General features: G+C 41.4%; 1 protein-coding gene across 1 annotated transcript in view; it reads right to left on the bottom strand.

Annotated features, from left to right (window-relative positions):
- Nucleotides 1–1,028: 1,028 nt before the first annotated feature.
- LOC110145301 (putative tetratricopeptide repeat protein 41) overlaps nt 1,029–13,442 on the bottom strand; it is an 83,758-nt gene continuing 71,344 nt past the window's right edge. Inside the window, 3 exon segments of the mRNA XM_070454030.1 lie at nt 1,029–1,067; nt 1,069–1,714; nt 1,806–1,935. Of these exon segments, the coding sequence (XP_070310131.1) occupies nt 1,038–1,067; nt 1,069–1,714; nt 1,806–1,935 (806 nt within the window). The 3' untranslated portion in view covers nt 1,029–1,037.

Here is a 13,442-nt window from a genome sequence, read left to right as displayed (position 1 = left end):
TAAACAGTAAACCTCACGACACGTTTCAGTGCCGACTGAATCAGACTTGGCCCCTGCGGGAAAGTCTGATGCGGCCCACCCGGAACCCGCCTGAGAATCCCTGAACTGCCACCCGGGGCTTCAGTGAAGCGCAAAGCAACCCGCAAGGCTGGCTCTTTGCCTTGGAGACCACACTACCACCTGTGACATAGGTGGGGCACGATTTAAGACAAATAAGCAAAGCATTCCTGTATGCTTAATTCGTGGGCTGAGAGGGTCAGATGTTTTCATGGAAAAAGGTGGGCTCTGGGTTAGATCGTGACAGACAGTAATTACTATTCACTGAAGGCTTGCAATGTGCATTTTCTCATGCAGTCCTCGCAGAAATCCTAAAAAGTTGGCACCATAATTTCTCCCATCTTCTAAGTGATGAAACTGAGGTTAAGTGCAATAGTGCTGTTAAAGTCACACATCTGAGCCCATTCTTTCACCTGGATTCCTAATGTAATAGGTAGGATTTCGCTGGGTGATAAGCAAGAAGGAAGTCAATAATTCATCCTCAGCAGTTAACAGGTTAATATCTTACAAATCACTGATAAAATGAGGGGCAATTAAAATGTTTAAGACAGATATGATATCAAATCTGTGGACTCTAGTACTTTAAACTTACTTTACGGTTTTAGTTTATTCCAATTTATGTCTTATGTTACTTTAAAGAGATGCGGTGACAGCAATTGTAAATCTTGTGTACATGAGACATTAATTCATAAATTCATAGACAAATGATAGTAAAAGTAACACAATTAGAACTTTAGTAACATTATCTCCATATATTTTTAGATATGGAACCCTGTGAAATGAACAGTTTTCTACTTACCACAGAAATATGAATGACTTAAAAAGTATTATTTTTAGCTACAGTCAGTTACAATATTTCAAGGGGCTAAAAAATAAAAATAAAACCCCCAGACCTTGATTATCACCAGAAAATATCTCACCAAAGAATTCTAAATAATGACAATTTGAAAAAAGTTACACAGAAGAGCCCATGAAAATCTTTATTCTTTATTAGTGTCATTTGAAGTCTTCCATCAACTTTGTTTCAAACTGAGATCTTCTCTGCAAAAAACACTTGTGAGAAACTGGACTGTAATCTGGGCTATGAAAAAGCCACTTCTCTGAGATGAGCTCAGATACAGATTTCCAGGGATTATTTGGGCTAAGAGACTCTACCAGGGGATGCTGGCAATTTGCATTAATTAGGCCTTTTTCACTCTCACTTTTAGCTGACAAAATCCGTTGCCGTGAAAGCTTTACTACACCATCCATTTTACCCAAAGGTAAAGTTTTAGAGGAATAATCTTTCTTTTTCTTCACTGCTTCTTTTTCTGGGCCATTCCATATTTCAACATTACTCTGTGTCTTCCATCGAGTCTTTTCCACAGCTGAAATGGAAACAATGGGTCTCAAGAGCTTTTTCCCTTGTCCTGAAGCATGTTTTGATTTATCTGAAATTGTCTGAGCCACCAAGTCCAAGCTTTTAACCCCCTGTAGCTTATCTGCTTTGGTGCACATTGCTGAGCTCACTGTGTCTGATCTCTGAGCGCTGTGATAGTTTAATTTAAGCAAGTGCTCCAAAAATGAGGCGCCATGCCTAGGACCTTCAGAAGACTGCTGGCTCATACCTTGAGGCCAACATCTCCTACCCCGAGTCCGCTCAATTTCCCTCAGAAGGCTGCAAAGAAATGAAAGTTGTCAAGAGGTCATTTACAAGACAAGAAAAACCTGAAGTATACTTCTTGTTGAGACACAGAACAGAAACTCACTGTAGGATTCCGGGGATTGATGAATGAGAATATCCGAGGTAGGTGGCCCTTAAATCAAGTGATTTGTACAGATAGCCCACGGCCTCCATCATGACTTGATGACAGGAGTCACTTATCAATAACTGACCTGCTGGATATTTGAAAATAAGAATGTTAGAATTTTTCAAAATGACTCCTGGCTTCAGACACTTAAAAGAGAATAAAAAATATTCTAAAAAGTGGCATTGGAACATCACCTATTGTGGTATTTTTGCCAAAAACATTTAACCTGAGTCCAACTATCAGAAAACAATCAGGTACACATTCAAGACATTGGGACCGGGAGGGGAGGGTAGAAACTGACCTAGGCTCTTCAAAGATATCAATGTCAGTGAAAGGCAAAACAAGTCCTACTAAAATGTTCTTGACTAAAGGAGGCAACCAAATGCAATGGAAGGTCCTCAACAGAATTCTGGATCAAAAAGTAAACAGCTATAAGGAACATTTAATGGGACACTCTGGAACACTTGCATATGAATTGTACATAAGATAATAGTCTTGTGTAATGGTTAAAGTTCCTGTGTTTGATAATCCCCAGTGGTTCAGCGGGTGAAGAATCTGCCTGCAATACAGGAGACGTAGGAGATGCAGGTTCGATCCCTGGGTCAGGAAGATCCCCTGGAGAAGGAAATGGCACCCCACACCAGTATCCTTGCCTTAAAAATCCTATGGACAGAGGAGTCTGGTGAACTACAGTCCAAAGGGTCTTGGAAGAGTAGGACAGGACTGAGCCACTAAGCAAGAAAGAACTTCCCCGGTGGCTCAGACGGTAAAGGATCCACCTGCACGCGGGAGACCTGGGTTTGATCCCTGGGCTGGGAAGAGCCCCTGGAAAGGGGAACGGCACTGCAGTATTCTGGCCTGGAGAATTCCATGGACAGAGGAGCCTGGCGGGCTACAGTCCATGGGATCACAAAGAGACACGACTGAGTGACTTTCACTTGTGTAGGGGAATGTCCTATTCTCGAAAACACATGCTGAAGTATTTAGAAATAAAAATGTCACATCTGCAACTAACTTTCAAATAGTCCAGAAAATATATATATATTTGTGCGTGTGTGAAAGGAAGAATACAAATGTGACCAGAATGTTAACAATTAGTGATCACAGATGAAGGATATGTAGGTGTTCATTATACAGTGCCCTGTGCCATTGTCAATAATTAATATAATTCTCTAAAATATGTGAAAAGTAAAAAAAAAAGTCAATTTGCAAGTGGCACTCATTTGTTCATTTTACCCATTTACAAGGGTGCTTTAAGGGGCTAAATTGATACTATTGACTACAAATATAATGGAAGGCCAGTGCCTACAGGGCATCAATCTGGATACTTGACAGTGAAAGTGTTAGTCGCTTAGTCACGTCTGACTCTTTGACGCCCCATGGACTGTAGCCCACCAGGCTCTTCTATCCAAACAATTCTCCAAGCAAGAATACTGGAATGGATAGCCATTCCCTTCTCCAGGGGATCTCCCTGACCCAGAGGTCAAACCCGGGTCTCCTGCGTTGCAGGCAGATTCCTCACTGAGTCACCAGAGAAGCCCAATACGAGACTGCTGAGTATTTAAGGGTAAAAACTACTGACGGGTGGCCTAGCCAGCATCCCTGTATTAATAGTAATAACCATAAACACTGCAATTTATGTAATTACCATCTATCCGGTGTGTGTAATCCTATAAGGTACAAACTATCATCACTTGTCTTTTTTGTCGTTATTAATATTTACTCTCTTTAACAGGCCACACATCCACAGGATTCAAAGATGAAAATATATAAAGATGTTAAGTAAAAAGCATCTCTTCCATCTTGGTCCCCATCTGTGCAGTCTTCTCCAAAAACAGGTGTTCTTTCAAAGAATATTTTGTGCATGTCACTGGCTTTTAAAGATGAGAAAACTGAAAGAGGTCTAGTCATTCACTCCAGTTTGTGGTCAAACAATCTTGGGGCAGCCTCATCCACGCCCATGCCCCTGACTCTATGCGAGGCCCCCTCTTCCCTGCTTCTGGACTGATCTGCATATCTGCACTGTGACACTGTCTGCAGAGAGGTTCTCTCTGTAGCTCTGCTGCAGGGGTCATAGCACAGATCTCACAGTGCTTCTGCTGCTAATGGGGAGTTTCAGCTGTTGGCTCCATTTAGCAATCAGTGGCTATTTTTCTTCTTTGGGAATTATTTTCATGACCCCCTGTGAGGTTCTCAGTTGCCCCAACAAAGCTCAGCAGAAAGCACTTGCAAATTACCCTGCTCAGGATGACCATGTTGTATTGGCCATGCGTGCGTGAGTGCTAGGTCACTTCAATCCTGTCCAACTCTTTGTGACCCTATGGTAGGACTGTAGCCTACCAGGTTCCTCTGTTCATGGGATTCTCCAGGCAAGAATACTGGAGTGGGGTGTCATGCCCTTCTCCAGGCGGTCTTCCCAACCCAGGGATCAAACCCACATCTCTTCCGTCTCCTGCACTGGCAGGCAGGTTCTTTACCACTAGCACCACCTGGGCCTGAACAGGCCTTAAAAGGTCAAGTGGAAAAGCACAGAGCCAGAATGTCTCAGGTGCTAGCAGCTGAGCAAGAGCTCATTCCTAGAGTTCCTGCAGATGCCGATAACCAGACGCACAGACTGTTCCTTCTGCCCGAAGGCCCTTTAAGAGGTTCTGAGTTGCTGTGAGGTTGAAACTGTCCCCCAGACCGGCTGCTGATGCCCCGACACACTCTTTCATGTCTGTGCTCCCTACACTCCCTTTTGGCCACACACCTTGGCTCCTCAGGCCCCTTTACCCTCATGACCCATCTGGACCTGTATCGACAGGTTTGACCTCAGGACTTTCTTCAATGCAACCTCTCTCTGGCAGCAAGCAGAGTAGTTGCCAGGAGAGGATACTCTTAGCTGAGGCCCAACCGCAGTTCACCCCATCTTCCTTCAGGCGTGGTGCAACTGGACAGCACCATCCAGCTTGGTCAGTCCTTTCAATCCAAGTGAGAAGAAAGACCAGGATGGGTTCATTTGCATACAAAAGAGGTCATTGAACCTCCTGCCCACTTCAAATTTCCATTCTGGGGACCCCCCTGGTGGTCCAGCAGCTAAGACTCCAGGTTCTCAATGTAGGGGGACCAGGTTCCATCCCTGGTCAGGGAACTAGATTCCACATGCCAAGACTAAGAGTTTGCATGCCACTGCAAAGATGGAAGACCCGGAGTGCTGCAACTAAGACTCGGCACAGCCAAATTAACTAATTCATTAATTTTTAAAAATTTTCATTCTGGATGGGGAGGGAACCTAACTTTCATTGCAGACTCTGTTGGTTGTTTTACAAACAGCATGTCGTTAAGTCTTCAGAATAAACTCTGTGGGCAGAGATGACCATCCTCTTTCTGCCATTAGAAAATTGAGACTCAGAGAGCTCATGTCCACAAGACCAGAAAATAGCAGAACTGGGACTTAAACCCAGGTCCCGAGATCCAAGGACCTTAACTTCTAGAAAGAGGAAGAGAGAACATTCTTCTCCCTCTCACATTGGTTCCTTAGGAGATTTTCTGTAAAACCACAACCAGGAAGGAAGCACCTGTTGCCTTTTCCACTGTGTACCTCACGGCCACATCTGCCCTGTTTCCAAGGGAGTGTGAATTGCGGATGGAAGTGAGGGGGAAGGTCCTAGGACCTAGCCTCCTTGAGAATCTGTTCTTGTATTTTAAAGGATAAGTTTTCCTACTTCCCCCACCTTTTTTTTTCAGTACTTAATAGTAATAAAGTAACATCTTTAGTATTTCCTCTGGAAAAAGAAAGCAAGATATATTCTCCAAAGGCAGTTCTCTGTTCTTTAAAGTAATCTTCTAAAGTACAACTTCTTCCAACCTTTAGTCTACTGAAATTTAAGCCTGTTCCTCTTGCTTCATATAATATTTGCTGTTACCTAATAGGTAGATTTTTATACTGCCAATCCTGAGTTCATTTCCTCCCCGGGCACACAACTATAATCTAGGTTGCTGTCACCAGGTAACAAGGAAAATTGCAGGTGTTGGTGGAGAGCCTCAGGAAGCTTCCCTGAATGAGAACAGACTGTGGACCCTGCCCACCAACGAGCTTCCCCACTGTGCTTGGAGGAATAGGTAAGAAGTGGAAACAATCTCAGCCTATACGCTCCATCCAGAAGACAGGCTGCCGACAGTAATGAGAAAGGAGGATTATGCAGGATTTCAAGGTTCTCTGTTTAAACTTTCCTTTTGTTTCGTAAGTATGACTAGGAACACTTGGGCCCATGTAAGCATGACTAAAGTTTGTCAGAAGTCTTTCCATTTGAGAAATGAAGCTTGTTGATGCCTCCTTTCAATAAATGTATGTCTATAAACAGACTAGGGAGGGGAAAAGTTGTTGATCATTGTCCCAAATGAAGCAATAAAAGCTTGCAATGGGATGTTTCCTTGCACTGTATTTCCACCCTATATAAAACAATAAAGGTTATGGGGATGTGGGGGTGGGGGAGGGGAGTGGATCTTTCCGTTCACCCCCTCCACTAAGGCCACAGGCTAGTCTGCTCAGAGGGACCTGGGAGCAGATGGCGGGCAGCGCCCTCTGTCTCCTGCCCCAGATACAGCAGGAACTCACTCTACCAATTCAAGGGGATGGGACTCTGCAGACCGGTCTCTGGGGAGAAGGAACAAATGCATTGTTCTCTCTTACACAGCTTTTGTTCCTACCACTCTACCAAAATTGATGGTTCCCTGCGGCCATTCTGCTGATAAATGCAATGGTGTGTCTTAGATCTGGTGGTCAGTTCTCAGCCCCCTCCTTTCTTGGCATCCACGATTTTACTGATTCTCTGCCACCTCTAGAGCCATTCCTCATCTCTCGCTACAACACCTTCCTCAGCCCCTTTTTTTCCACTTTACTTTTTTAATTGAAGGATAACTGCTTTACAGAATTTTGCGGTTTTCTCATCCAGGGAGCCGAGCCTGCCCCCTGAAGGCCTGGGGTCTTCTGCTGGTCACCTAGAGTTTGTCTTGTAGAAGTTGTTCCCTATCTTGAGTTTTTGATGTATCTGTGGGGAGGCTGGTGATCTCTCCGTCTTACTCCTCCGCCACTTTCTTCCGTCTCTGTGGCCCATCTCCTAAGTTCTGTCTCCTGCCATCTCCTGTCTTATATTCTTCTTGGCTCTTTCAATTCTACAGGGTTCGGCCATCACCTGTGTACTAAGGACTTCCAAAGGTTTTTCTCCATTTCAGTCTGCTAGCTTCTAAGCACCATATTCTGCCTACTAAACATCTCCACTCAGATAAGAGATTCAAATTCAAGAGGCCCCAAATTAGCTCATCGTGGCTCCCATTCCACCTCTCAACTTTGTGCTTCCTGCCGTGGGATGCCGACAGCTCCAGCCACCCAGCTGCACTGGACATGTGTATAGCCATAGCTGGAGAAAGCCTCAGGTTAGTCCCTGTCCCTCACCTGCTATATCTAATTAGGCACTGCGCCCTGTGGGATTTACCTACTGAATCGCAAACACACTTTTCTATTTGTCTTGGCCCTCTCTTCGTGAACACAGGAGCGTTTCCATTCTCCTCTCAACCACTTCCATCCTCTATTCAGCCTCAAGAGTGCTGGATCTAAAACGCAAAATATAGTGACTTCCCTAGTGGTCCAGTGACTAAGACTCCAGGCTCCCAATGCAAGGGGTTGGGGTTCAATCTCTGATCAGAGAAATAGATCCCACACGCCACAGCTAAGACCCAGCACAGCCAAATAAGTAAAAATAAATAAATATTTTTTTAAAAATAGATAAGATTCTTCCCAAGAAGACCACAAACTCCCAGAGCCCAAAAAAGTAGAAAGAGTTCAGAATTTCGGGTCAGGTGCCTGGGTTCCAAGTAATAAGTCTACTGCTTACTAGCTGCAAAGTTTTGGAATTTCACTTGGTCTTTCTGAGCCTCAATGATTCTACAATAATATCTAACTGATAGGATGCTCTGATAAGCTATACTGGGATAAGACATATGAAATATCTTCTATTTCCTCAGCTTTAAAATTGCTGAGTCCTATCTAGAGTCCATTTCAGGTTTAAAAGTTTTCTAAGCTTATAAGGGATATTTGACATTCTTTTGAAACCAAAAGCATTTACAAATATACAACCATTTGTATAGTATATAATATTATTGTACTATATAACAATAATGTTAAAAATCATTCAACATATATAACATGTAAAAAAGAAGCTTTGCTAACGGACATAAACTGGATTGCTGGATTAACCAGGGCCCTCTATTTCCTCTGCAGGACTTTCCATATGATGCCCAGGACACATTAAAAGCCTGCATCTACAGGGCTCATCTCCACTGTGCTAGCATGCTTCTGCTCCTAACTGCAATTTTAACATGACCAAGACTCAACTGCATTTGTTAAGTCAGTTCAGTTCAGTTGCTCAGTCATGTCCAACTCTTTGCAACTCCATGGACTGCAGCACGCCAGGCTTCTCTGTCCATCATAAACTCCCAGAGCTTGCTCAAACTCATTTCCATCAAGTCAATAATGCCATCCAACCATCTCATCCTCTGTCCTCCCCTTCTCCTCCTGCCTTTAATCTTTCCCAGCATCACGTCTTTTCCAATGAGTCAGTTCTTCGCATCAGGTGGCCAAAGGGTTGGAGTTTCAGCTTCGGCATCAGTCCTTCCAATGAATACTCAGGATTGATTTCCTTAAGATTGACTGGTTTGATCTCCTTGTGGTCCAAGGGACTCTCAAGAGTCTTCTCCAACACCACAGTTCAAAAGCATCAGTTCTTCAGCTCTCAGTTTTCTTTATGGCCCAACTCTCACATCCATACATGACTACTAGAAAAACCATACCTTTGACTAGACAGACCTTTGTCAACAAAGTAATGTCTCTGCTTTTTAAAAATTTTTATTTATTTTTTATTGAAGGATAATTGCTTTACAGAATTTTGCTGTTTTGTCAAACCTCAACATGAATCAGCCATAGGTATACATATATCCCCTCCCTTTTGACCCTCCCTCCCATCTCCCTCCCCTCCCCACCCCTCTAGGTTGATATAGAGCCCCTGTTTGAGTTTCCTGAGCCACACAGCAAATTCCCACTGGCTGTCTATTTTACATATGGCAATGTAAGTTTCCATGTTACTCTTTCCATACATTTCACCCTCTCCTCCTCTCTCCCCATGTCCGTAAGTCTATTCTCTATGTCTGTTTCTCCACTGCTGCCCTGTAAATAAATTCTTCAGTACCATTTTTCTAGATTCCGTATGTATGTTAGAATACGGTATTTATCATTCTTTTTCTGACTCACTTCACTCTGTATAATAGGTTCTAGGTTCATCCACCTCATTAGAAACAACTCAAATGCGTTCCTTTTTATGGCTGAGTAATATTGCATTGTGTCCATATACCACAACTTTTTTATCCATTCATCTGTCAATGGACGTCTAGTTTGCTTCCATGTTCTGGCTATTGTAAATAGTGCTGCAGTGAACAATGGGATACATGTGTCTCTTTCAAGTTTGGTTTCCTCAGGGTATTTGCCTAGGAGTGGAATTGCTGGGTCATATGGTGGTTTTATTTCTAGATTTTTAAGGAATCTCCACACGTCTTCCATAGTGACTGTATCAGTTTACACTCCCACCAACGGTGCAAGAATGTTCCCTTTTCTCCACACCCTCTTTAGCATTTATTGTTTGTAGACTTTTTGATGAGGGCCAGTCTGACTGGTGTGAGGTGATATCTCATTGTAGTTTTGACTTGCCTTTCTCTATTAAAGAACGATGTTGAGCATCTTTTCATGTGTTTGTTAGCCATCTGTATGTCTTCTTTGGAGAAATGTCTGTTTAGGTCTTTTTCCCACTTTTTGATTGGGTTGTTTGTTTTTCTGGTATTGAGTTGTATGAGCTGCTTGTATATTTTGAAAATTAATCCTTTGTCATTTGTTTCATTTGCTATTATTTTCTCCCATTCTGAGAGTTGTCTTTTCACCTTGCTTATAGTTTCCTTTGCTATGCAAAAGCTTTTTAAGTTTAATCAGGTCCCACTGGTTTATTTTTGTTTTTATTTCCATTACTCTAGGAGGCGGGTCACAGAGGATCTTGCTTTGATTTATGTCATCAAGTGTTCTGCCTATGTTTTCCTCTAAGAGTTTTATAGTTTCTGGTCTTACATTTAGGTCTTTAATCCATTTTGAGTTTATCTTTGTGTATGGCATTAGGAAGTGTTCTAATTTCATTCTTTTACATGTAGCTGTCCAGTTTTCCCAGCACCATTTATTGAAGAGGCTGTCTTTGCCCCATTGTATATTCTTGCCTCCTTTGTCAAGAATACGGTACCCATAGTTATATGGGTTTATTTATGGGCTTTCTATCTTGTTCCATTGGTCTATATTTCTGTTTTTGTGCCAGTACCACACTGTCTTGATGACTGTAGCTTTGTAGTATAGTCTGAAGTCAGGAAGGTTGATTCCTCCAGCTCCAGTCTTCTTTCTCAAGACTGCTTTGGCTATTCAGGGTCTTTTGTGTTTCCATATGAATTGTGAAATTTTTTGTTCTAGTTCTGTGAAAAATGCCATTGGTAATTTGATAGGGATCACATTGAATCTGTAGATTGCATTTGGTAGTATAGTCATTTTCACAATATTGATTCTTCCTACCCAGGAACATGGAATATCTCTCCATCTATTTATGTCATCTTTGATTTCTTTCATTAGTATCTTATAATTTTCTGTGTACAGTTCTTTTGTCTCCTTAGGTAAGTTTATTCCTATATATTTAATTCTTTTTGTTGCAATGGTGAATGGGATTGATTCCTTAATTGCTCTTTCTGGTTTTTCATTGTTAGTATATAGAAATGCAAGTGATTTCTGTGTATTGATTTTGTATCCTGCAACTTTGCTAAATTCACTGATTAGCTCTAGCAATTTTCTAATACTATCTTTAGGGTTTTCTATATACAGTATCATGTCATCTGCAAACAGTGAGAGTTTTACCCTTCTTTTCCAATCTGGATTCCTTTTATTTCTTTTTCTTCTCTGACTGCTGTAGCTAGGACTTCCAGAGCTATGTTGAATAATAGTGGCAAAAGTGGACACCCTTCTCCCCCCTTTTTTTTTTTTTTGACACCCTTCTCCTGTTCCTGATCTTGGGGGGAATGCTTTTAGTTTTTCACCATTGAGAATAATGTTTTCTGTAGGTTATCATATATGACCTTTACTCAGTTGAGATAGGTTCTTTCTATGACCATTTTTTGATGAGTTTTAATCATAAATAGGTGCTGAGTTTTGTCAAAGACTTTTTCTGCATCTATTGAGATGATCATATGGTTTTTAATCTTTCAATTTGTTAATATGGTATATCACACTGATTGATTTGCATATATTGAAGAATCCTTGCATTCCTGGAATAAACCCAACTTGATCATGGTGTATGAGCTTTTTGATGTGCTGCTGAATTCTGTTCGCTAGTTTGTTGAGGATTTTTGCATCTATGTTCATCAGTGATACTGGCCTGTAGTTGTTTTTTTTTTCTGTGTTGTCTTTGTCTGGTTTTGCTATCAGGGTGATGGTGGCCTCATAGTTTGGAAGTGTTCCTTCTTCTGCAATTTTTTGAAAGAGTTTTAGAAGGATAGGCATTAGCTCTTCTCTAAATGTTTAATAGAATCCTCCTGTGAAGCCACCCGGTCCTGTGCTTTTGTTTTGGGGGAGATTTTTGATCACAGCTTCAATTTCAGAGTTGTTCATAATTTATATTTCTTACTGGTTCAGTCTTGGAATATTGAACTTTTCTAAGAATCTGTCCACTTCTTCCAGGTTGTCTATTTTATTGCCATACAGTTGTTCATAATAGTCTCTTATAATCCTTTGTATTTCTGCATTGTCTGGTATAACCTCTCCTTTTTCATTTCTAATTTTGTTGATTTGATTCTTCTCTTTTTCTTGATGAGTCTGGCTAAGGATTTGTCAATTTTGTTTATCTTCTCAAAGAACCAGCTTTTAGAGTTTTATTCAATTTGACTATTGTTTCTCTCATTCATTTTTCATTTATTTCTGCTCAGATCTTTATGATTTCTTTCCTTCTACTAATTCTGCTTTTTAATATGCTGTCTAGGTTGGTCATAGCTTTTCTTCCAAGAAACAAGCATCTTTAAATTTCATGGCTGCAGTCACCATCTACAGTGATTTTGGAGCCCAGGAAAAGAAAGTCTGTCACTTTTTCCATTGTTTCCCACCTATTTGCCATGAAGTGATGGGACCAGAAACCATGATCTTAGTTTTCTGAATGTTGAGTTTTAAGCCAGCTTTTTCACTCTCCTGTTTCACCTTCAATCAAGAGGCTCTTTAGTTCCTCTTCACTTTCTGCCATAAGGGTGGTAACACCCTTATTTGTTAGTCTAATTTTGGTAATTGATCTAAGTATGATACACACGAGTAACATAAGAGTGTGAAGTGAAAGAGAGCTGTTTTCTATGAAATATAGTCCGAATGTTTTGGAATTATGAATGAACAAGAAAACCACAAAAGATTGAAGGCAGAAAAAGGCAACTGTTGAAAGGATCCTGCCCAGAAGTATCACAACCGCCTGAAGTTCTCATCTTCCAGAAACCAAAACCAGAAACTATGGATGAGGCATTTTGAGAGATATGACATTCAATTCCAAACAGAGGACCCATTAAAAACAAAGATCTTAACTTCAAATTTTAAAGTTAAGGCAAAGAATTACATGTATATGTTTAAGTTAAAACGAAAATGTAAAGTCTGTCTATATCACTTTCCTGACTTCTGATTCAGGGACCTCCTGCTAGCAAGAAGAGGATTCTAGCTGAGCCAAGCATTTTAAAATCAAATGAGGAAAACAGGGCTGACTCACCCCACTGAAAGTCACCCACTAGCGCCTTTGTTCAAGCTCTTCCAAGTGTGACTGAGATACTTGGCATTTCTTCTGTAAAAGATTCCCAGGGAGAGGGGAGTAACAGAATGTTCATCTACCATACTTCATCCAAAATACACAATTCTGTATACAGCACTCAGCGTGACAGAATGGAACATGAAAGCCACAGTTGTTTCTTCCTCCCACTGAAATGATTTCTCAATAGGTGGATTTAAACATTTATAAGAGAAGAAGATTGAAGAAAAAAAATATTGGTCTATGTGAAAGGTGGCAGAGAACAAAATAAAAAAAAAAAAAACCCTCTCTTCATGTCTGGCTTGGTCTTAAGTTTCTAGGATTAGCAGTTTTAGGAAGTTAAGGTTTGTTCTTGAAACTGGATTAAAGTGGAGAGGAGAAGAGCTGTAAAGGAAATATTGAACATAAAGAGATTTCATTTTTGAATAAGTGCCTCATGAAAATGTGATACGAAGAAGAAATAAACCTCAGGACTATCACCCTCTCAGGAACCCATCATTTCACTATGTCATTTGCATGCCGAGTCACTCAGTCGTGTCCAGCTTTCTGCGACCCCATGGACTGTAGCCCGCCAGGTTCCTCTGTCCATGGGATTTCCCAGACAAGAATACTGGAGTGGGTCCCATTTCCTCTTCGAGGCGGTCTTCCCAACCCAGGAATCGAACCTGTGTCTCTTATGTCTCCTACACTGGCATGTGGGTTCCTTACCCCTAGT

This window comes from Odocoileus virginianus, chromosome 23 (genome assembly GCF_023699985.2).
Source record: "Odocoileus virginianus isolate 20LAN1187 ecotype Illinois chromosome 23, Ovbor_1.2, whole genome shotgun sequence".
NCBI classification, from domain to species: domain Eukaryota; kingdom Metazoa; phylum Chordata; class Mammalia; order Artiodactyla; family Cervidae; genus Odocoileus; species Odocoileus virginianus.
This window is presented reverse-complemented; position numbering and strand designations above follow the sequence as displayed.